Source organism: Hyla sarda, chromosome 7 (genome assembly GCF_029499605.1).
Source record: "Hyla sarda isolate aHylSar1 chromosome 7, aHylSar1.hap1, whole genome shotgun sequence".
NCBI classification, from domain to species: Eukaryota; Metazoa; Chordata; class Amphibia; order Anura; family Hylidae; genus Hyla; species Hyla sarda.
The window spans coordinates 120,051,650-120,075,174 of record NC_079195.1 but is presented as its reverse complement, the minus strand read 5'-3'; the positions used below and the strand labels follow the sequence as shown (position 1 = coordinate 120,075,174).

Below are 23,525 nucleotides of genomic sequence, written 5' to 3'. Positions count from 1 at the left end.
CCTATGCTTGTTAAGGCATGTGCCATTTAGTTCTCCCAAATCCTTGGAAACTTTGACTGCATGCAGGATTAAGAGATAGAAGTCCATCTATTTTAAGTTGGCAACCATTGGGAATAGTTTGACTAGTTGTATTGGAAGTCAAACACCCAGTAATATGTGACTTAAATCTAGTCATTGATTGTTAAAGGAGTACTCCGGCCCTAATACATCTTATCCCCTATCCAAAGGATAGGGAATAAGATGTATGATCGTGGGGTTCCCGCCACTGGGGACCCCAGCAATCTGTCATCCGCACCCACCTTTGTGAGCTCTCCGCAGCGCTGGAGGCTCCGAGTGTGAAGCGTGACGACCACGGGGCCGGAGTATCGGGACGTCATGACTCCGCCCCCATGTAAAGTCACGCCCCGCCCCCTCAATGCAATTGGGGTTCATATTTGAGGATATTCAAAGGGGTTGAATATTTTATGTCCACAAACCTCAGTCACTAAAAAATCGTTATTCGACTTTCTAAGTACACATTAGCATATTGACATAGAATAAGAGTTATAACATAAGCGGAAGTAAGGTGTATTTATGACATCAGTGATTAGAAACATGTTATCATGAAAACTAAAGACAGCGCTAAGAAACAAAATGTATCAATTGTATCTACAGTATAAAGATTGTGGCTTTTTTTATTCATTTTATTATTTTTTTTTTTTTAAGTCAAAATCAGAAGTGGACCCACAAAGTATGGACTAGAGCCCTGCATCGGGATTGGGATCCTGCGGTTCCCACAAGATCCAATGAAAAAACTTGCAGCCGGCACTATATCTAAAAGCTGTGAGAGGGGGGCGATAATGGACACACATGTTTCAGGAGTGGGCAGGGGTGGAACACACACTTTAGGGAGCTGGCGTTTATGAAAGCAGTCCTGTGCAGGTGAAATGGAAGTATAGGTTTTTGGAAGTATTGAAGTATAGGTTCTTCCTTAACTGCTCCTTCCTATTCCACTTCTGGCTGTGGCTCAAAAATCTGAATGAAAACTTGCCACCAAAACCTGTGTGTGAAACCTCCCTAAAGGAATCTTCTGGATAAAACTAGATAATGCCTCGTGCAGGACTAGGGGAGAGGGATTCAGTACACGAATAAAGGGAGTCAATGGCCCTGATTTACTAAGAGTGGAGTGTAGGTTTTTTATTGTGTTTTTTGCTCTTCTGACCTTTTTTTTCCATGGTATTTACTAATTTACTCTGCTTTCGGAAACTTTATACATGCTTTAAAGTGTAGGCTATTATTCCCAGAAAATTCTCATGATTTTCAGAGTGGTTTTCAGAAAAGATTAGTGATTTTGGATAAAATGTAGGGAACACGCCCCTTTTCCCAAAAAAACTTGCCCATTTTGAAGGTTTTTTTTTTCACTCTGAGTGATTCTGATTCTGTTGTTTTTTTTCTGTCACAGGTTCTGTCGCATGGTCTGTGCAACAGAATTTAGGTGCAAAACCCGACAAAAAGAATAGGAATCCTGTTATTAAATGAGGGCCACTGTGTCCAACAATACTCCCTCAAACGTAATGCTAGCAGTAACATAGTCGTCCAGATTTACTATTGAAAATGAGGCAGAATTCAGGCACAAATTGCACCCAAAAAATTGTTTATATGCTGTGCACAACATTTATGATGGTTTTCTAGCAGTATGACCAAGGAGTTGTGTCTTTAGAAAAAAGGGGCACAGCCTTGGTAAAAAAAATAAAATAAATTACTGTGGCTTAAAGTGCGCAAGTCTGTGCCATAATTGTACCATTATTAGAATGTGACAAATGTATTAAATAGTCTGACCTACTGTAAACAATCTAGAGCATTAGACAGTATTAGTAAATCTGGGTCAGTGTGTCAATTTTGTTCAGTGGTACCATTAATTGGCAAAGAAAACATGATGTTTTTTTTTTTTTTCAAATATTGGCAATAGGACCCTGATCAGATATCAGGCTTACACATTAACCGAATAATAGGCCTAGTTAGGGGGTTTCTGGCCATAACTGATTGATGCCAGCTCAGCTCCAATTGAAGTGAATGGGAACTTAGCTGCACAAACTTCGCGCCACCCCTACACAATGTATGGAGCCAAGACTTTTGTCTCTGTATACTGGTTCTGGCTAGAGGAAGTGCGCGAGTCGCACGAAACAACTTGTTCCGGTCAAGCCCCGTCCTCCACCGCTACTCCCCCGCCTGAGACCTGTATCCTGTCTGAGAGACTGCAATAAATTTACCCTGCTTGGTGAGTGCCGCCTACCTGTCTTTCTTCTTCGTTGGATCTCTGTATACTGTGGTTACATCCAGATGCCACAGCTTACCGAACAGCTATTGAGGGCCTATCCTGTGCATAGGCAATCAATCCATTTTGGCTGGAAACCCCCTTTAATAAAAGTAGTGCTGCACTTTACGAGTGTGTGAATTATACAATTTGTTTTACATAGATATTTGATTTATATTTTATTTTACGCACAATTCACAGGTTCCTTATGTTGCCAACTCTACACTGTTCTAATGGTCTGTCATGTTAAAACTCTATTATTTATCTGTAAATCACCACTTTCTTTTAGTGGTCACATCAAGTCCATGGTCTGTTTCCAAAGACTGGACTGGAAATATATGGCAGTGTTATGCAAACATTAAGCAGTATATGGTAGTATTATATGCTTACTATACTGTAGCATTATTTGGCAATGTATTTAGTATTCAGGTATACAAATTCAGGTTAAAAGCAGTATGTAAAAAGATAACAAGTAAAAGTCATCGGAAGGGTAAAAAGGACTTAAAACAGCAATAAGAAGACTCTTGAAATTAAATGATTCAATGTTTATTTTATTTGTTTGCCTTTCAAATGGAACTGGGAAAGAAGAAAAGGGATGGGGGCACTGAAATTCTTTGAAAAAGAAATGACCATTGTTAAAAGTTACACCTTCAAAGTAATCCCGAGCAGGTTTGAAGCAAAATATATGGTATGTGGCCATGCAATCTGCTCCACCTGGGAAAAGCATGTTATGTTTTAATTCTATTTTATAGATTATTCCACATACAAAACAAGAAAAAAGGTTCCTTTTATATTTTTATAATATATATACATCCTACTTCCATAGATTACATGTGTGGCCGCAGGTTAGACAACTTTAACGGTCATGCACATGTCTGTAGTATAGTTCATTGATTTTTGTATATTTGGGTCATCCTTATGATAAATAAGTAGTTGTTGATCTCCTTTGCATTCAAGTGACCTATACATATTACATGTCTCTGGGTTTAGTCAATTGTACATAGGCTGGGAGCCTCAATAAAAACCACAACAATTAAACAGCTTGCCTTACAAAAGCAAGACTATTCATGACCATGGAATTCAGTTTTCTTTGGATTGAAAACATTGTCTTCCTCATGAAGTATGCATATAGAATGTCCGCTCGAACCAAAAAAATACAGTCTGCAGTGTTATCTCTCACTTTAAAAATGGAAATGATTTCTTGCCTATTCTTTCAAAGGCCGCTCCTGCAGGGCAATTAGGTCTTCTCTTTTATGGCTACCATCAAGTCTTTGGCATGTGGTCCTTCATACTGGCCGGTCCACAGCATACTGACAAGGGCTCAAGTTGGAAGCCGGAGTCTGTACTGCTGGGTATGTAAAGTTGGCATGTTGCTTAGCTTTCAGCCTCAAACTCGCCAAGCTTGAATTGCAAGTGTCCCTGTACATATAGGGACTAGCCGTAGAGGCATAGGGACAGGCACTAGCTGAAACAGCAGAATTGAGGCTGGGACTATTAAGGTTGTTAATATTTCCCAAATTGTTAAGGCTAGAGCCTGGAACTCCAGTCACTGCTGAAGGAACCATAGATGAAGGCATGGTCATAGATGCAATTGAGTTGGGTGGTGAGAACATTGGTTGGGATGACAGAGGACTTACATTCATGGAGTTAAAAAATGGAAAACTCTTGGCAGAAAGGGGACTCGTTGCAAGGCCTTTGGTGGCCCAGTTGTTATAGGAGTATCCAGAATACATATCATCATAGGGCTGCATGAGTCCGTTAAACTGGGCTCCAAAGCTATTTTTGCAGAGTTCAGCTTGCTGATTCCTTTCTCGTTTCCTCCACTTAGCTCTCCGGTTTTTGAACCACACCTATGGGCATGAAAAACAGGTCATACTAGATTAACTGGCAACATAATGCAGCTTTAGCAGCACAGTGATATTTATATGATATAATATTTTACCATACAATGGGAACAAAAAAATATTTCTTATTTGCCGAACAACATCTGTAGCTCTAGTGCTGATATCCTGAGGCTATGTTCACACGTCAGAATGTCCGCATGGAAACTCTCCATTCCAGTCATTCCAGAGACTAGGGGCGCCTGAATAATATGCCTGCATTAGGACCGCACAGGAATGCGCTGTCTCTATGCATTCCGTGCTGAGTCTGCAGAAAGAATGAGCAGGTTCAGTGTGCAGACACGTGTACACAGCGCAGCAGAATCCAAGTTCATTCTTCATGCAATGTGCAGATACGAGTGCACAGCGCAGTAGAATACCGTTAAATTCAACGGGACTCTGCTGCAGTGGAATTTCTGTGAAGAATTCCAAGTGGAATTCCACATGGAAATTCTGAGGTGTGAACACAGTCTAAAAATTGTAGAACCCGTCACCTGAAATGTTGTGTACTGTTGAACATACTGTTATTGAAATAATTGTCTATCCCACTGTTTTCCATCATGTCATGATTTCATAATATCCTATACAGAGGACACTTCTGGTGATGCCATATGAGCATAATTATATCATCTGTAAAAGAGTACAGAAATTTAAAATATGCCCTTTTGGGAGTACTTGAGGACCACGCTTGGGAAATCCTGTCTCTGCTCAAAACTGTGGACACATAGCCCATATACAAATAAGTTGTATATTAGATCTACACTAAAAATCCACAAATAAAAGTACCGTACACAGCATTTAACTAAAACCCATACCCATTGGACATTCCCCCGGGAAAATAATGTCCAATCACTTGCAGAATCTTTCTGTATTTGCTGTAAAGTTCATCCCTGTAGCAACACTAGAACCCACTGCAATATCTGTGTATTGATTTTGCCAAGGATTTCTGCTTACTGTAACCATCCTGGACAGTGATTACTTTTTTGAATTTCCTTTACATTTTCAAAAGATATAACTAGATTTAAAACGAATCACGGACTTTGGTGTAATAGAGAGATCACTGTAAATCTATATATATATAAAACTCAATGTGTGTGTGTGTATGTGTGTATGTATGTATGTTCCACAAAAACGTCCAAACGGCTAAAGATATTAACATGAAACTTGGCACACATGTTACTTATATGTCAACAACAAACATAGGAAAGGTGATTTAACCCTTACTCTCCCCCCCCCCCCCCCCCCCCCCCGATTTGCCAGGGTCGGGGTTTTTGTTTAAAGTCCCATACAAGTCTATGGGAAATGTATGTTACTGTATAACTTCCAAACGGCTGGAGATATTTCGATAATACTTGGTCACATGTTACTTATATGTCCACTTAAAATATAGGATAGTTAATTTAACCCTTAACTACCCCCATTTGTGAGGGTCGGGATTTTTTGTTTAAAGTCCCATGCAAATCAATGCGAAATGAATGTTCTCACATAACTTCTGTACGGCTGGAGATATTTCAATACCTGGTACAAATATTACAGGTCGGGATATGAGGACGGGATGGGAGGCCGAGATAGGAGGTCTAGATAGGAAGACGGGATGGTTGGGATAGGAGGTTGGGATAGGAGGTCGAGATAGGAGGTTGAGTTAGGAGGTCGGGATATGAGGACGGGATAGGAGGTCGAGATAGGAGGGGGAAATAGGAGGAAGGGATAGGAGGTCAGGATAGGAGATCGGGATATGAAGACGAGATAGGGGGTCGAGATAGGAGGACGGGATAGGAGGTTGGGATAGGAGGGCGGGATAGGAGGTCAGGATATGAGGTCGAGATAGGAGGACGAGATAGGAGGACGGGATAGGAGGAGTGGATAGGAGGTTGAAATGTATGTTACTGTATAACTTCCAAACGGCTGGAGATATTTCGATAATACTAGGTCACATGTTACTTATATGTCCACTTAAAATATAGGATAGTTAATTTAACCCTTAACTACCCCCATTTGTGAGGGTCAGGGTTTTTGTTTAAAGTCCCATGCAAATCAATGGGAAATGTATGTTCTCACATAACTTCTGTATGGCTGGAGATATTTCAATACCTGGTACACATATTACAGGTCAGGATATGAGGACGAGATGGGAGGTCGAGATAGGAGGTCAAGATAGGAGGACGGGATGGTCGGGATAGGAGGTCGAGATAGGAGGTCGAGTTAGGAGGACGGGATGGGAGGTCGAGATAGGAGGACAGGATAGGAGGTCGAGGTAGGAGGTCGGGATAGGAGGACGGGATAGGATAGGAGGTTGAGAGAGGGGTCGGGATAGGAGGTGGAGATAGGTAGACGGGATAAGGGGTCGAGATAGGAGGACGGGATAGGAGGTCGAGATAGGAGGACGGGATAGGAGGTCGAGATAGGAGGTCGGGATAGGAGGTCGGGATAGGAGGACGGGATAGGAGGAAGGGATAGGAGGTCGAGATAGGAGGATGGGATAGGAGGACGGGATAGGAGGTCGAGAGAGGAGGACGGGATAGGAGGTTGAGATAGGAGGTCGGGATGGGAGGTCGAGATAGGAGGATGGGATAGGAGGTTGAGATAGGAGGTCGGGATAGGAGGATGGGATAGGAGGTAAGGATAGGAGGTAAGGATAGGAGGTAAGGATAGGAGGACAGGATAGGAGGTCAGGATAGGAGGTCGGGGTATGAGGACTGGATATGAGGACGGGATATGGGGTTGGGATATGACAACAATATATGGGGATGGGATTTGAAGTCAAAAGCTTCCTCCTTTGTTGATTTTCCTCCCCAACAAGGATGAGGAAGGAAAAACCGGGCAACGCTGGGTACTCAGCTAGTATTTTCATTTAAAAAAAAAAAGGAAAAATAGGGCTCTTGTGAACAATGAGTATATTTTCTACTTACCCTGACTCTGGCCTCAGTAAGGTTGGTCCACACTGCTATCTCCTCCCTGGTGCTCATGTCTGGATATCGGTTCCTCTGAAAAGTGGCCTCCAGTTCTTGTAGCTGCTGGCTAGTAAAGTGTGTTCTCTGTCTTCTTTGTTTCTTCTTCAGTGAACCATCTTCAGGGTTTGAATCATCTGTTTGGTTTTGCTGGGATTTTTCTGTGTCTATAAAATAATAATTTGTAAAAATAAATCAGCACATCCGTAATACACAGACTATGCAGTCACACACTGTGATGTCTTACTCAGTTACATTAACTGTTAGGGTGCTTTCACACCCCGTTTTCAGCCTACGGCTGCCGGATCCGACTGGGGCAGGGGAAAACCGTGCGCTCCTGTACCCCAGCCAGACCGGCGCTGAAATCCATTGACTTTAATGAGCCAACCGGAGTCACCGTGACTGCCCGAAACTGGTTTTGTGACCAAACCTATAACCGTAGTATACATTAGGTCCGGTCAGAAAACCGGATACAGGTCTAAAATGAGCCGACCGGAGTCAAATGGCGACTCCGGTCGGCTCATAAAATGAATGGATTTCAGCGCTGGTCTGGCTAGGGGACGGGAGCACACGGTTTTCCCTCCCCAGCCTTAGGCTGAAAACATGGTGTGACAGAACCCTTAAGCAGAGTCTGTTATTCAGCATGATCACTAAGGGTGGGTATATATATATATATATATATATATATATATATATGCCAAAAGTATGGCCAAACCACGCTGACATACAAACTCCAGTGATACAGTACGTTACTACAGCAGGAGTATGTATGTAACATTGTCATTTACCTGCTTCCAATATTAAAAGCTTGAAAGTGGCTCTAGAGTTAAGCCACAATGTCGATGTATGTGTGAATAAAAGACCTTACATTTTGCACCATTTTTACATTTAGAGTGATGTCGTTTGGGTTTTTTCCTATTATTGTGACCTACTAAGTGTTTTAAGGCTTGCACCCATTTTACTTTTTCTATAAAGTGCTGTTTCTCCTCTTATAGTAACCTTCTGTTAAAAATCATGAGATCTATGCTAAAAAATTATTCATTTGGGTTGTGGGACCTGGAGAATACATCCTGTAATGTACATCCTGTGATGCTCCTTGTTAATAGCACACAACTGTTGCAAACACAATTCTCATGAGTACAACATCTCTGATCTTAGATCTCAGGCTCCATCAAGCATTAACCTGGGCTGAAACAGAAGCAGTATCTAGCTTTTCTCAGTGGTGGACCAACACAGACCAGCGGCTGCCAAGGGAACAGCTATGCCCTATACCAAACTCAATGTTCTCTCCCCTTATTCTTCAAGATCAAACCCTCTGAGGACCCAGATGAGACAGGTAAGTCCAGAAAATCATTGCACTCAAATGCTAAGGCAGACATTGAGGGGTACATTTTGCACCTTTAAACAGCATGCAAAACTGATGAGATCAGGCCCCCAAGGAAAGACCTCGTTCCCCCTAATACCATGGACCAAGACCTGGATCCAAAGACGTAAGACAAACACCTTAGCCAGGAGTCTCACCAGAATACACTGGTACAGCAGACAAAACAGCTCTGCAGTTCCTACCCTGGCTACCAAAGGGAATTATGTGTCAAAAAGGAATTAATCAGCAAGACGCTCAATGGCAAAAAAAAAAAGAAAATACGCCATTTGGAGAGCTAGTTCCAATGTAAATTGCTAGACAAGGGTATTGTCATTTTTCATTTATTGTAAACCAAGAAAGAGAAAAGCTAGCCACCATATAAAGATGCACACCACAATTGTACTGTAAAAAAGTATATAAATCTTTATAGCATCACATAACAAAATCACAGACATTTAAAACCACTTAAAAACATCAGAAAACATGGTATACACAATAAGTAGATGGTAAGGGTCCCTGGAATGAGAGCCAGAGTGAGAGGACCCACCTGCATCAAACAAGCTGGAAGCAAATAACAAGTATTGCCATGACCCAAACAAAGATCACAACCAGCTAGTGCTAAGCTGTAACTGACTTTTGAATATTTATGGACATTTATCAACGGGTTTAGTCAGGTTTTCTTTACTATAATTGTCGCAAAATTGTCTCAACTGCGACTACTCGATTTTTCGTGCGACATTTTGACTGGAAAGCGAGAAATGCAAGTTTTCCTAAAATTTACTATGTAGTAATAATTTTAAAATGGACTACGGGTAGTCAGGTATTTATTAACTGCGACAGTCGCAACTGCGCAAAAAAAAGTCGCAACAGCGTTAAAAATTTACTAAATTTACTCCAGCTCAAACATGGAGCAGAAAAAGCTACTACCAAAGTAAAAAAGGAAAAATTGCTTACGTGAAAGAAAATTATCAACAGGCTGAAACCAGTTGATAAATAAGTCACACATAAGCAAAAAAAAAGTAAGGAAAAATTACTAAAAAAAAGAATACATAAGCAAACATTGATAAATGTCCCTCATTGTGCATATGTGCCAGGGGCTACCTCACCAACCAAGGGGTGAACACAGCAGCTCCACGTGTTCCGCTGTCCTGCAAGACAGCTTCCTCAGGAGTGAGGTGTGCTATGTTGTGTGGGAATAAATATACTAATACATCAGTAACACCTGTGTGTAAGCCATGTTAGTCAATTCAAACTATGATGTCAGAACTTTGTCTCACCTGTGTGTGCTGTATGCCGTGTTTAAATCGCCGCCATTGTCTCCAACGCGGCCAGGAAGTCCCCGCCATGTGTCACATGACGAAGAACCGGAAATTGCGTTATTCGCATGGTGCGCGCATTGTGCATGCGCATAATAATTTGCGTAATGCACTCACTGCGTATTCGCATGCAAAATTTGCATAGTTCGCATAATGAGCGCACTGCGCATGCTAAATCTCACAAGCGAGACCAGTGTGCAGAATCATCCTATATATAACAGAAAATGGGGCAATAGGGCACATAATGAATAACGAGATGGAGCATAATTGCATTACTACCCTAACTGGACACCTGGCCAGCAAGGGCCTTATTCTAGTGGTAAAAATGGTCCTATTGTATATTCTATGCACCTCTAGACCTACCATGTCATGAATAAGTGACTGCTAATGCATCATTAATTACTTTAGCAAATATATAAATACATTTGTGTCATCTCATTTCAACTAGAACTAAAAAAATACATGCATATATATATATATATATATATATATATCATATGACAATCCGAGTGACATACGTGTCTTAAATATATTAAATACACGACAAAACAGGATTGGCATAGTGTGACAAATTGAGTGTATCATAATCATAACAAAGTGAATCACATAACTTAAAACCATCCCTAGGTCAAAAAAAGACGCACCCTCGTGAACCTTCATGAATGACTATTTCATAAGACCTATACCCACTCTAAGAGTGAACAAATTATAATAAACGGTACTGATCTATACCTGATGAAGAACCTGATGTTTCAGGTCGGAAAAGGGTTAAAGAGATACCGTTCCAAATGCTGGAGACGGCGCCAGGAGCTCGTGACGTCTGTCACACCCCTTCCCGTAGACTTGCATTGAGGGCTATGACGTCACTAGCTCCCGGCGCTGGCTCCAGCGTTCGGAACAGTTTGTTCAAAATGCTGAACAGCGGAGTACCCCTTTAAACTTATTAAATAACCACAAATGTGTCACCTATATCCGGGGAGGCTCGAGACTGCAGTCCCATCTCTTGGAATATTACATATCTTCAGAGACATTGCACTCTTAGCACAACACCATCTAATACCATCACTATCTGAGTGTAGTTCTGCCACAATACTGTGCAAGCTCCCGTTCTTCACAAGGGCCGCATGCCTTTTAAATTGTAGCTGCCTCCAGAAGCTAACCATGTTCTTTCTATCCCCATTAGGTCCTGCAGCCTGGATTTACAGCTTAATTGAAGACGAAATGTCCTCTAGATGGTTATAATATTAAGAACATACATCTTTTAGTTAGACATAGTCATCTTTTTTAAATCACTTACATCCAAGAGGGGTTCATCCAACAATTGTAAACACTGACGTCACTAGTTTTTTTTCTATCGTGTTTTATTTCTTTCTGAATCAAAAACTTTTATATGTTGTACATTTTGGAAAAACATTATCCTTTCTAATATACACTGGAGATCAAAATTAGAGAACAATTTATGAACACTTGATTTTTTTCAGAAATAATGTAATCTACATTCATCATCATTTGAAGGATTTTTTGTAAGGGGTACCCCATGCCATTAGAACGGTGTTTTACAAAACCTTTATTTTTCAAAAAAACTTGATGATCATAATCAGAGAACAGGTTATAACAGTCACCAATCTGTAGAAAGTTTACAGGCCTTTGCTTTAAATGACTTCAGCACATCTGCGCCCCCCACAGGACATCACTAGTCTCTCATACTGCTCTGGTGGGATTTTGGTCCAGTCTCCTTCACAGTTCTGTGACTGTTGTCGGTTTCTTGGCCTTAACTTTTTCACCAAGAATTTTCCAGAAGTTTTCTATTGGGTTTAGATCAGGACTCTGGGCGGCCATTTCATTGTTTGTGTTTTCAGTTTCAAGGAACTGCTTTATCCGTTTTGCTGTGTGACAGGGGGGTTTGTCCTGCATGACAATTGCTGTTGATTTAGTGATGAACTCAAGGAAGGAACCATGTGTTGTTGAAGAAGGTTCTGATACACGCTTGCATTCACTTTGCCATGTAGCTGTATGAGAGGTCCAACTCCTGCTGCAGAAAACATTCCCCACACCATGACACTTCCTCTTCTACCTGTCACTGACTTCTTTACACTTTGGGTTCAGTCTTTCCCCAGTTTGTCGACAAACATAATATTTCCCATATGACCCAAATAAATTTAACTTGCCTTATTCACTAAAATTAACTCTGGACCACTTCTCCTCTGTCCACACAACATGCTCCTCAGCAAAGGTGAGTCTAGCCTTTTGATTCTTTCTGCTAATGAAAGGTTTGGTCTCTGCAGAGTGGGCTTTCAGTCCAAATGCTCTTAAACATCGAGACACTGTACGACGAGAACGATCTTTACCCTGTTCAGTGCTGAACTGATGAGCAATTCCAGCTGCAGTGTTGAAACGATTACCCATGGAGATTCTCCGCATGATCCTGTCCTCTCTTGCATTTATCTTTTGAGGTTGACCAGCTTTCTTGGGGAACTTGAATGAGTTTGTAATGTTGAAAAGATCCAATATTATAGAAATCACAGACTTGGAATGACCAACCTCTCTTGCTATGACTGATAGGGTCACCCCTTTGGCCTTCATCTGGACAACCTGCTGCCAGAGGGTTTAAGTCACTTTGGAACGGTACACCATTTTGTCAAAGTCAGTGAAAACTAGAAATTTAGGCTGCCAGTTAAATAGGGTTTGTCAGATAATTAAAGGGGTACTCGGCTGGAAAACATTTTTTTTTTTTTAAATCAACTGGTGCCAGAAAGTTAAACAGTATTTGTCAATTACTTCTATTTAAAAATCTTAAACCTTACAGTACTGCTGTCAGCTGCTGTATGCTACAGAGGAAGTTATTTTCTTTTTTAAATTCTTTTCGGTCTGACCACAGTGCTTTCTGCTGACACCTCTGTCCATTTTAGGAACTTTCCAGAGTAGGAGCAAATCCCCATAGAAAACCTATCCTGCTCTGGAAAGTTCCTGACATGGATAGAGATGTCAGCAGAGACCACTGTGGTCAGTCAGAAAGGAAATTCAAAAAGAAAAGAACATCCTTTGGAACATATAGCAGCTGATTCGTACTGGAAGGATTAAGATTTTTTGTAATAGAAGTTATTTACAAATCTGTTTAACTTTCTGGCACCAGTTGATTTAAAAAAAATGTTTTCCAATGGAGTATCCCTTTAAGAAAATGAGCACCAGTTGCCAGATTAACACCAATAACTTGCAGGTATCTGAAAGTATTCTCTGATTTTGATCAGTGTTCTTTGTCAATTATCTCATTTACATTTTTATTCTGTGCTTTAGAATAAATATAAGTTATGAAATAGGCTTAAAATACTGCTATTTTACACGTTAGGATACATTCACGTAGGACTACACTATGACCTTGACATTTAGAAAATTGTGTGTTGTTCTCTAATTTTGATCTCCAGTGTACTTAATAAAAAAAACTTTATCTCCTTTTTTTTATAGAATCATAACTTATAAAAAAAAAAAAAAAGAAGACCACTAGGGGTTCCCATACCATCCAGAACATATTTATATGCAACATCAACTTTGTCCCAGCAGAAGCACAGGCTGGGACAAAGTCTTCTGTGCTCACCCCTGTCCTGTCTATCAAACTCTTGTCTGAAAACAGTAAGGAGAGGATTACATAGCGGTCTGCAGTAACTGGATAAAGAGGTCCTGCACAGCAGACTCAGGGAGGAAGTGAATGCATGGTGAGTAAGGGTGGCTCAGTGCTTTCCTCAGACACGCCCCTTCCTGAACAGCGGATGACAAAATGAGTGAGCAGCAGAACAGAGGGATTTGTGAGAAAATACATAAGCTAGACACATAAAAAAAGACATGTAAAGAATCTGCCTGAACTAGTGAGTAACATATATACAGTATGAGCATTATTTTTTTCTGTGATATGAGAGTTATGCGTTAATGTTCACTTTACTTCTGTACTCACATTCCTTAATAAGAAAAAAAAAGAAAAGATAAAGAAACAAAAAATAACAAAAATATATGTATGCCAAATTGTTTTGTGGTGTCCCGATACCGTATTGTATACGTTACCTATATAGAGGTCCCCATAGTCAGAGTGCCTAGGACGTCGGGGTCCCTCTTTTGTAGTTTTCCCCTTGTCACCTCTCACTTTGTCGATGACTATATAGCAGTTCTATTTAATATTAATATAAGTATAAGGATAAATATGTATATATTTAGTTATCTACCTGTTCGGAGTGTAGCAGGACCTGCGGGTCATGTGATCAGGTTAAAACTCTATGGTTTTGCTACAGGACCTTTGGAGGTTCCCGTGACGTGTTCACCCACAATGCACTGGGAAGGGTGGCAATAGGCCTATCAAGAAACACAGCATTGAACCCTCACCCTGGCGTCACGAGTTACAAGGGTTTACAGCTCCCTTAACTATCCTGAACAGCAACACCCTAATTACCCTACACCCCCACGAGTCAGTATCCTCTCATCCGCCACCACAGTATCCTTGCAGATGAATTTTTTAAACATATGTATTTTATATTGTATATTCTGTATGTTCTAGTCTTTAAGCAATCACAAAGCTATGTTGTGTTTCAAATTATGGTAAGTTAGGGTGCGTTTGATACCTTTAAAATGAATCTGAGATTAACTTTGAGAGGTGTTCCCTGCTGGCCCATAAGTAGTCCACTGGGCGGAGAGCCATCCTCTTCTAGTCCCATGTGCTCTTGCTCTAATCACATCCACTCACCGTGATTGACAGACTGCGTTACCACTCAGCTCCCCAAGCATACGTAGCAGAGTGATGACGCGGGCCGTGCCCGGCTATCAATCAGGCTGAAGGGGTGGGATCACAGCTGCAGCAGATGGGACTAGAAGAGGATGCTCCCCGCCCAGGGGACTACTTATGGGCCAGTGTGGACACCCCTTAAAGTTAATATTTTCGCTGTTGCTGCTTGCAGGAGCATCTCCCGAGTATGGTGAGGAAGATTATTTTACACCATATATAATGTTCCCATGCGTTATATATGGTAAAATCTCTTGTCAGGTTCCCTTTAAATCTTGCTTATCCTAACCTTGTGTGCACTTAAAAAAGTGTCAATGAGCAAAGTCATCGTAACACTGAGATCCCACTGATGAGTTTTAAAGTCAACAAACTTTGTTAATATGTCAAAAGAAAAACAAAAATCAACCTGATGTGCCAATGCCTCTACAGACATATGCTCACACGTTAGCCTGTAAATATTTAATGGTGTGTGCTTTAGAGAATTATGTCTGCATCGCCTTCTAACACCATGATATATCAATATCCTGTGCAAAAAAAATGTCAAGGTGGCAGAAAAGACAATCTCTGAATTGATTCATACATGGAAAGGATCAGAAATCTGAAGAATGTCCTTGTAGCACAGTTTTGCATATTTTATATTATGTTACATTATGTTACCATATTATTATTATTATTATTATTATTATTATTAATACCGTATATACTCAAGTATAAGTCGAGTTTTTCAGCACGATTTTTCGTGCTGAAAACGCCCCCCTCGGCTTATACTCGAGTGAACTCTCCGCCTGTCAATCCCTTCTCAGTGGTCTTCAACCTGCGGACCTCCAGATGTTGCAAAAATACAACTCCCAGCATGCTCTTCTCCGCTCCGGACCCGGCACCGGACTAGTGACGTTGCCTTGACGACGACGCACAGGGACGTTGCGCATGAACGTCCCTGTGCGTCGTCGTCAAGGCAACGTCACTAGTCCGGGGCAGGCCCGAAGAGCGGATGGTCCCTGCAGCATAGATGGCCCGGACCAGCTCACCCTAACTTCCCACCGAGGGGAGTTGAGTACAAAAGCCGCAGTGGTCTTCAACCTGCGGACCTCCAGAGGTTTCAAAACTACAACTCCCAGCATGCCTGGACAGCCGATGGCTGTCCGGGCATGCTGGGAGTTGTAGTTTTGCAACACCTGGAGGTCCGCAGGTATAAGACCACTGATGAAGGGATTGGCAGGCGGTGATGATGAAGGGGGGGGATGACGACGGGGGTCTGGATGATTACATGGGGGGATGATGTATTTCCCACCCTAGGCTTATAGTCGAGTCAATAACTTTTCCTGGGTTTTTGGGGTGAAATTAGGGGCCTCGGTTTATATTCGGGTCGGCTTATACTCGAGTATATACGGTAATAAATATAAAATATATTTTTTGGTGTAGGAATAGTCCTAATTAGAGATGAAACTTAAAGCATTCCTGTCGCAGGAGATTTTAAAAAATCTTCAGGGTTTTGTTAGATTGACCCTTCAGAGTATTAACAAGGTGATTATTTTAGACTGTAAGCTCTTGCAAACAGGATCCTAACTGCTCTTTCATTAATTATTAGTTGCAATATTGTAATGTCTGACATTTGTCCATATTTGTACCATCAAAACTAAAAAGTGCTGCATGATTTTATTGGCACTTTATAAATAAATAAATCAATATATAAATTATAAATTATTATTATTACGGTATGTTAGTGCTGTCACTACTATTATTGAGCCTCTGAACCCCTCTCCATGGTGCATACACTGTATATTGCCTATTCTTTCCATTTTAGGAGGCAGGACCAGAGCTATACTCTTTGCCAGCAGTACTCACACATTTCCTTCCTACCCCTTGTCTCTCCAATCACAGCACAGCACTTCCTTACTACTATGCTATGACTAAGCATTGGTGAAAGTGCCCGTAACTGAATAGATGGCACTGTGCTGTGGGAGCATTAACAGTACAGTACTACAGATGGCATATAAAGTGTGAAAGGGTCATGCTGGTTTGCTCGGTTCTACGTGAGCAGAAATGAAAGAAACAGCAGCACAGATTACAATAAAATGCAACTGTTACTGCTAAGTTGAAGGGGAATCCTTGATTTACCTTTCAATGATAGTGTGTGGATGCTGTCAAAGACAGAGGCAGGCTCTCAGATTGCAGGTATACCGACAAAAAGACCAGTGTCTCCCCTATAGCAATAACTTAGTGCTGACCCCCCCCACCCCCACCCCATTGACGCACCTATGTTCTGTCTTTATTTGTCTGTTACTAAAGAAAGACTGACAATGAACAGAAGATGGCAGGGAAGTGAGACACCTAGTGGTCAAGTGAATTTTCTGTACAATCCTTTTAAACATGTTGGTGCTATAATAATAATAATAATAATAATAATAATAATTAATGGCTATTTTGTTAGGTATGTCTATTTCTTCCAAATTTTTTATCAATGTGTTAAGTGATGAATGCATAAAAGCATTGAGACATGGGCCCACATTTATCAATGTGTTTACACCGTTTTTTCCTTCTATAGTTGGTGCTAATTTGGCGCAAAGTATGGTTTTTGCGCCTTTTTTTGTGCCTTTTTGTTTAGAAGTTTCTGCTGATTTTGAGTTACGATCCACTGATTTGGGCAGTACGCATGATATGGACGTGTATAAAAAGGCGCATAAAAAGGCGCAAAGACCAGAAATACGGCAAAAATTTACACCAAGCTCAAGGTGGTGTAGGAAATCCTTCTACGTGTCCACCAGTGTAAGAGAAAGATGTAAGATAGAGGTTTGAGGGTATTACCGTGCTTGCGCCAAAATCATCAAGATACGTGCGCCTTTTTAAAAAAAAAAAAAGGCGCAAGGACGGAAAATATACGGGGTTTAAAAAGACACAACAAAAACACGGAGGTAGACAGCTAATGATAAATGTGGGCCATGATCTCCAGAATGGAAAATTGTGATCTGTGGGACTTTGACAGAAGAAATCTTCAGAGTTTCTGATATTTTCATGAGTTTCAAGGCTGTTACCCGTAAACTGAGTAATAAGTTTGCCTCTAAATTTGTCAAATTGGGTTGGGCTGCACCCAGACAGCCATAATATAGCTTTACACAGTAGCCATATTTTGTAGAGCAAAATGTATTTCATCATGTCTATGTATTGCCAAGGCTGTTTTGGTTTTCAATGCACAGAGCCATATTATAGCATCTGAAGGCAGCCCCCGACTATAAAGCTTGACAGCATTATACATTGTTCCCAAAAAAATGACCTTGCTATTTTATCATGAGATTCTAAAGAGCTGCTTTTGGTGACACAGATACTTCTGTGAGTCCACTACTAGAAATGGTAGAACTTCCAATAGTATGACATACTTCTTTGTATTACCAATCATTCATTGGATGACCTTTCAGAAAAAATGCTTTGGACATGATTTGCGTAAAATATCCTCTTTAAGTACTAGGGATAAAATAGAAATACTTGGCTAGTGCATCTGGCTCTGTCATATAGTCATTGTGGTGTTATTAGCATTTGGCTTCTTTTAAAGAAGAACACTCATGTAGAAATAAAAGTTATTTTTATCTTATGGGAGATTACATACTAACACAATTAAGCTGCCTGGAAAAGAAAACAGTAGAAAATAAGCTGGTGCTGAAGGGCGGTAGTCAAGTTTCACATAATTGTCAAGTAATGATAAAGGACATGAGTAAGCATCTGGTCTAAAGTTCTAGACCTCTACCGTGCTTCTAATTCTCTACAGTCATATACCAATCTTATTAGAAGTTTTATCCAATTTATATTCATTTCTCTGAAAACTAGGTGTATTTGCCATTCAAGGCTAGAATTTTCTTCCCCAAAACTGGGTCTTATACGGCGAATACACACACCTATCGCGGCGGTCCCTGCTGCCATCAACGGCCGGGACCCGCAGCTAATACAGGACATCACCGATCGCTGTGATACCCTGTATTAACCCTTCAGACACGGCGATCAAAGCTGACCGCCGCGTCTGAAGGGAAAGTGATACTGACCCGGCTGCTCAGTCGGGCTGTTCGGGACCGCCGCGGTGAAATCGCGGCGTCCCAAACAGTTTACAGGACACCGGGAGGGACCTTACCTGCCTCCTCAGTGTCTGCTCCGTACTGGAATTCCCTGCATGGCCGGCGTCATCCCATCGCCGTCATCACGTCGTCACACACGCCGTCCCGTCATCCAATAGGAGCGGCGTGCGTAGCGACGTGATGACGACAACGGAGAGCGTGGATCCTGGGGAAGAAGACGTCCGGCGCATCGGGGACACCACGGGGACAGCGATGGAACGACATCCAGGGCAGCGGTGACAAGCGGTGACGGGTCCGGAGTGGCGGGGACACGTCAGTACTACCTCCTATACCAGTGGTCTTCAACCTGTGGACATCCAGATGTTGCAAAACTACAACTCCCAGCATGCCCGGACAGCCGTTGGCTGTCCGGGCATGCTGGGAGTTGTAGTTTTGCAACATCTGGAGGTCTGCAGGTTGAAGATTAATATTGGGTTCAGAATCTTTTTTCTAGATTTTGCACCTTTAAAATTGGGTGCGTCTTATATGCCGATGCATCCTATAGGGCGAAAAATACACCAGGTGGTAAAAATCCTAATAGTGACAAGATGGGGTTAGAGTGAGGGAGCTCTTCAACACATCCTGCAAACAGCTCAGTTTGCACCATGACTTTACTGTATATGCATCACCCAATCAGGCTTTTGTTCCTTGTGGTATGGTTTCTGGTATTGACCGGCCTTGATCCTGACCTCTGCCTTGTAGCTGGACATTGCTTCTGCCTCACACTTGAGATTGTTGACCTGGTACCTGTTGTTCTACTCCTGACACTTGGCTCTGTCCCAAAGTTAACAAAAAACGTGTGAAAGCATAAAAAGGAGTAACATTTTGAACAAAAGAAAAAGACATAATTAAAACTAATTTAGAGTTTGCTGTAATTTAGTAATTTAAGTTGTGAATAGATTCAGTCTATAAAGCTCAAACATCTAGAAATGCGTTTCCATTATCTTCTGAGCAATTGGACAACAAGTTTATTTTACTAAATAAACATTAATTTTAAGCCTAAAGGCGTCTGTCTGAGAGACACAACCATTACTCCTGATGCTCGTAAAAAAACTAACTTTAAATGAAATTGCAGATTTATTGGCATCGGTTGCAATTACTATTCCTTTCAAACAAGTTTTAGCCTTTTGCAGTGTTCTTTTGGTTTGTTTTAGTGGCTGATGGAAATGAAATATTTTGTCACCAATACAGTGGGTGTGTGTGTGTCTGTGTGTGTCTGTCTGTGTGTGTGTGTGTGTGTGTGTGTGTGTGTGTGTCTGTGTCTGTGTCTGTGTGTGTGTATGCAACCTGCTTGTGGCTGCAACAATATTTATGTGACTAAAGTCTAACCATTTATTATCAGCCAATTACCAACTCCATATCTAACATATGGGGACAATTTCCAAAGCTTTAAAGGGGTACTCCGCCCCTAGACATCTTATCCCTTATCCACCGCTGGGGACCCCCGCAATATAGCAAACAGCACCCACCTGTAACTGCTTCCGGAAATGCTGGAGGCTCTTAGGCTAATTCCTCCCGACCATGGGGACAGAAGATGTCATGACTCCGCCCCCATGTGACGTCATGACCCCCCCCCCAATGCAAGTCTATGGGAGGGGGCGTGACTCCCATAGACTTGCAGTGAGGGGGCGTGGCGTGAAGTCACACGGGGGTGCAGTCGTGACGTCACGATCTTCCGTCCCCATGGTCGGGAGGAATTAGCCTAAGAGCCTCCAGCGTTTCTGGAAGCAGTTCCAGGTGGGTACTGTTTGCTATATTGCGGGGGTCCCCAGCGGTGGGACCCTGGCGATCTGACATCTTATCCCCTATCCTTTAGATAGGGGATAAGATGTCTAGGGACGGAGTACCCCTTTAATAGGATTATTACAATTACCAATTGATGCTGATTTAAAAACATTTATTGAACACATTTGGGATTTATAATAATACAAAAATAAGTTTTGGGAGGGAGCAAGAATACATTTGCCCTGTATCTGGACAGTTCCTGACACGGACAGAGGTGTCAGCAGAGAGCACTGTGGTTAGACAGCAAAGAAATTCAAAAAGAAAAGAACTTCCTCTGTAGTATACAACAGCTGATAAGTACTGGAAGGATGAAGATTTTTTTAAATATAAGTAATTTACAAATCTGTTTAACTTGATAAAAAAAATTCCACAAAAGTACCCTTTTAAATAATTGTTCATTAGGATGTGAGCAACACTGGGGACCTAAGACCACAGATGACCTTAGGTTGGATGGTGCCCAGTGTGGAACTCTTCTCCCATCCCACCCACCCTCTGTAACATATGTTGTCGTGAAGCACTATATGTTGGTGAGATAACAAACCTTACAGTTGCTAGAATAGTAGTGCTATAAAGTGCTAATACTCCTAAAGTGATAGTGCTACACCAGGTGAAATCACCATACAGTGCTTAAATACTGAAACCAGTGACCACATATAATGTAATCTAACAGCAATGTTATATATTGTCCTAACAACTCAGGTATATAATTAATATTAGGATCCAGACCATCTGAGCCTCTCTTCTTTCATCAAGGGCTGAAGGGCCCATAGCCAAACCTGCTCCTAAAGCCAAACCTGCATTGGATTATTTCACAGAAAAATGTTAGTATTATATAAATGATGACATACGGTATTTGTAAAGTATAAATTTTATTTATTTTTTACATATTTCCTATTACCCCTTCATTTTATCATAGTGATAATATTCATTTTACAGACACTAATGAAATCATTAAAAAGATGTATATCATTAATAAAATTCTTAATTACCGGTTATAAAACTGATTCACTCACTCAGCTAAGGACCTATCCGGCGATATAAAGGTGTAATATCAGAGGCCGAGTAAAGCCACAGGGTGTGCATGGAAATAGAGGTTGAGATTAGAGTCCCCAAGGGCAGGGTTAGAAGGACAGGAAATGTAACCAAAGAGGTTAACATTCTAACATTTTAGATCTTCCAGATTAGGTTCATAAACTATATTTTCTGATAGCGCTGATACAAAGTCGATTAGTACTTAAAACCTTTGGATAAACAACCTAGTACACTGGGAATCGCACAGGTAAACCTCTGACTACTTATAATCCCTTAAAGGGGTACTCCGGAGAAAAAGAATTGGTTTGAAATCAACTGGTGCCAGAAAGTTATACAGATTTGCAAACTACTTATATTTAAAAATCTAAAGCCATAGATCACTTATAAGCTGCTGTATACTCTGGAGGGAGTTATGTAGACTTTCTAATTAGACATTCACAGGTGCTCCCGTCTGCCACCTCTGTCCATGTAAGGAACTGTCCAAAGGAGAAGCAAATCCCATTGGAAACCTCTCCTGCTCTGGACAGTTCCTGACATGGATAGAGGTGGCAGCAGGGAGCACAGTGTCTTACTTGAAATACTACACAACTTCCCATAGGGAATACAGCAGCTGATAATTAGTGGAGGGCTTGAGATTATAAAATACAATTCAATTCTGCAAACATGTATAACATTTTATAACATGTTTATTTGAAAAAAAAATTCTCTTGAATACCTCTTTAATTGATACTGTAAGATCTAGGCATGAACTGACTGCCTGAGAGTGATAGGAGTGTGGTTGCAGCAATCACATGCCTATTACCCTCAGATCTCAGCATGTAAAGGTAACCTGACTATGTAGAGGTTGCAATAGGGTGACAGAAGTGTGGGTGCAGAGATCAAATTCTTATTATACTTAGATCTCGGAAAATATGCAAGAATAGAAAAAGGACTGGGCACTGCCTGCGTGGACACCAGTGCTAGTTAATGACAGACTAGTGCATCAGATGGGGGTGAGTGTCCTTAGCAGACCAAGAACACTTAGATCTCAGCATGTACATGCTAACTGACTATGCACAGGTTGCATGAGGTTGATAGAAGTGTGGTTGCAGTAATCACACTCCTATCACTCTGAGGTAGCCTGTATATGCTGAGATCTGAGGGTGATAGGCGTGGGATTGCTGCAATCACATGGTTGTACGGTTCACCACTGGTATTAGTAAGAATGTTGAAGAAGGAGGCTTGGTGTGCTTGGAGGTGCCTAAGGGCATGGTTAGGGGTCTGGCTAAGGGAGTGATCAGGGTATGGTTAGGGATGTCACAACAGCAATGGGCTCTAACTACGGGTATTTTGGAGACCTAGCAACACCCCTGGGCAGAACTAAGGTGAGAGAAAACAAATTGATTACTTTTCTGTATAGAGTGCTGACCCTTCTGCCCTCCCTTTTTTCCAGAAGTCTCTCAGTCTTTCTGTTACGAGTAGCGCCGCTGGCCATGGGCGCTCTCCCTGCTTAACTCCCCACATGGACTGTACTGAGCTTTGCATATTGCTTCTCACCTGCCCCGCCGTCTTCCTGCTTCCTCTGTTCTCCATGCTAGCCGGCACGCGCATACCCGCCTCCTTGGGCGCGCGCAACAGTTCTCAGAGACTTAAAGGGCCAGTGCACCATTGATTGGTGCTTGTCAGGAACTGACCCTATTCAACCCCGCACTTCCTCCTGTTCCCTGCCAGATCTTTGTGCTCATTAGCCTAAGGGAAAGCGTTCCCGGTTGTGTATTATCTTACTGTGTTCCAGAACTTCTAGCTACGTTCTTGACCTTGCATCTGTGCCGCTTGCCCTGACCTTCTGCCTGTCCTGACTTCGTAATTGCCTCATCTTTCCTGTGCCACGTTACACCTTGACTGCCTGTGTGGATGAGTCGTATCAGGGGTAGCGACCTGGGTGCTGCCTGCCGCTGCAAGTCCATCCCACATTGCGGCAGGCTCTGGTGAAAACCAGTGGCACCTTAGACTCCGCTCCCTGGTACAGCCCACGCCATCGTCCTCACAGGTTCAGCGGATCCACTT

The 23,525-nt window shown here is 41.7% G+C and overlaps 1 protein-coding gene across 4 annotated transcripts in view; it reads right to left on the bottom strand.

Moving 5' to 3' along the window:
• Window positions 1-2,852: 2,852 nt before the first annotated feature.
• Window positions 2,853-23,525, bottom strand: part of PITX3 (paired like homeodomain 3) — a 90,472-nt gene continuing 69,799 nt past the window's right edge. For all 4 annotated transcript variants that reach the window (XM_056529257.1, XM_056529259.1, XM_056529258.1 and 1 more), the window contains exons 3-4: window positions 7,083-7,288; window positions 2,853-4,143 (exon numbers count right to left, since the gene is read on the bottom strand). In XM_056529257.1, coding sequence (XP_056385232.1) covers window positions 3,580-4,143; window positions 7,083-7,288 — 770 coding nt within the window. In that variant the 3' untranslated portion in view covers window positions 2,853-3,579. The remainder of the gene's footprint in view (window positions 4,144-7,082; window positions 7,289-23,525) is intronic.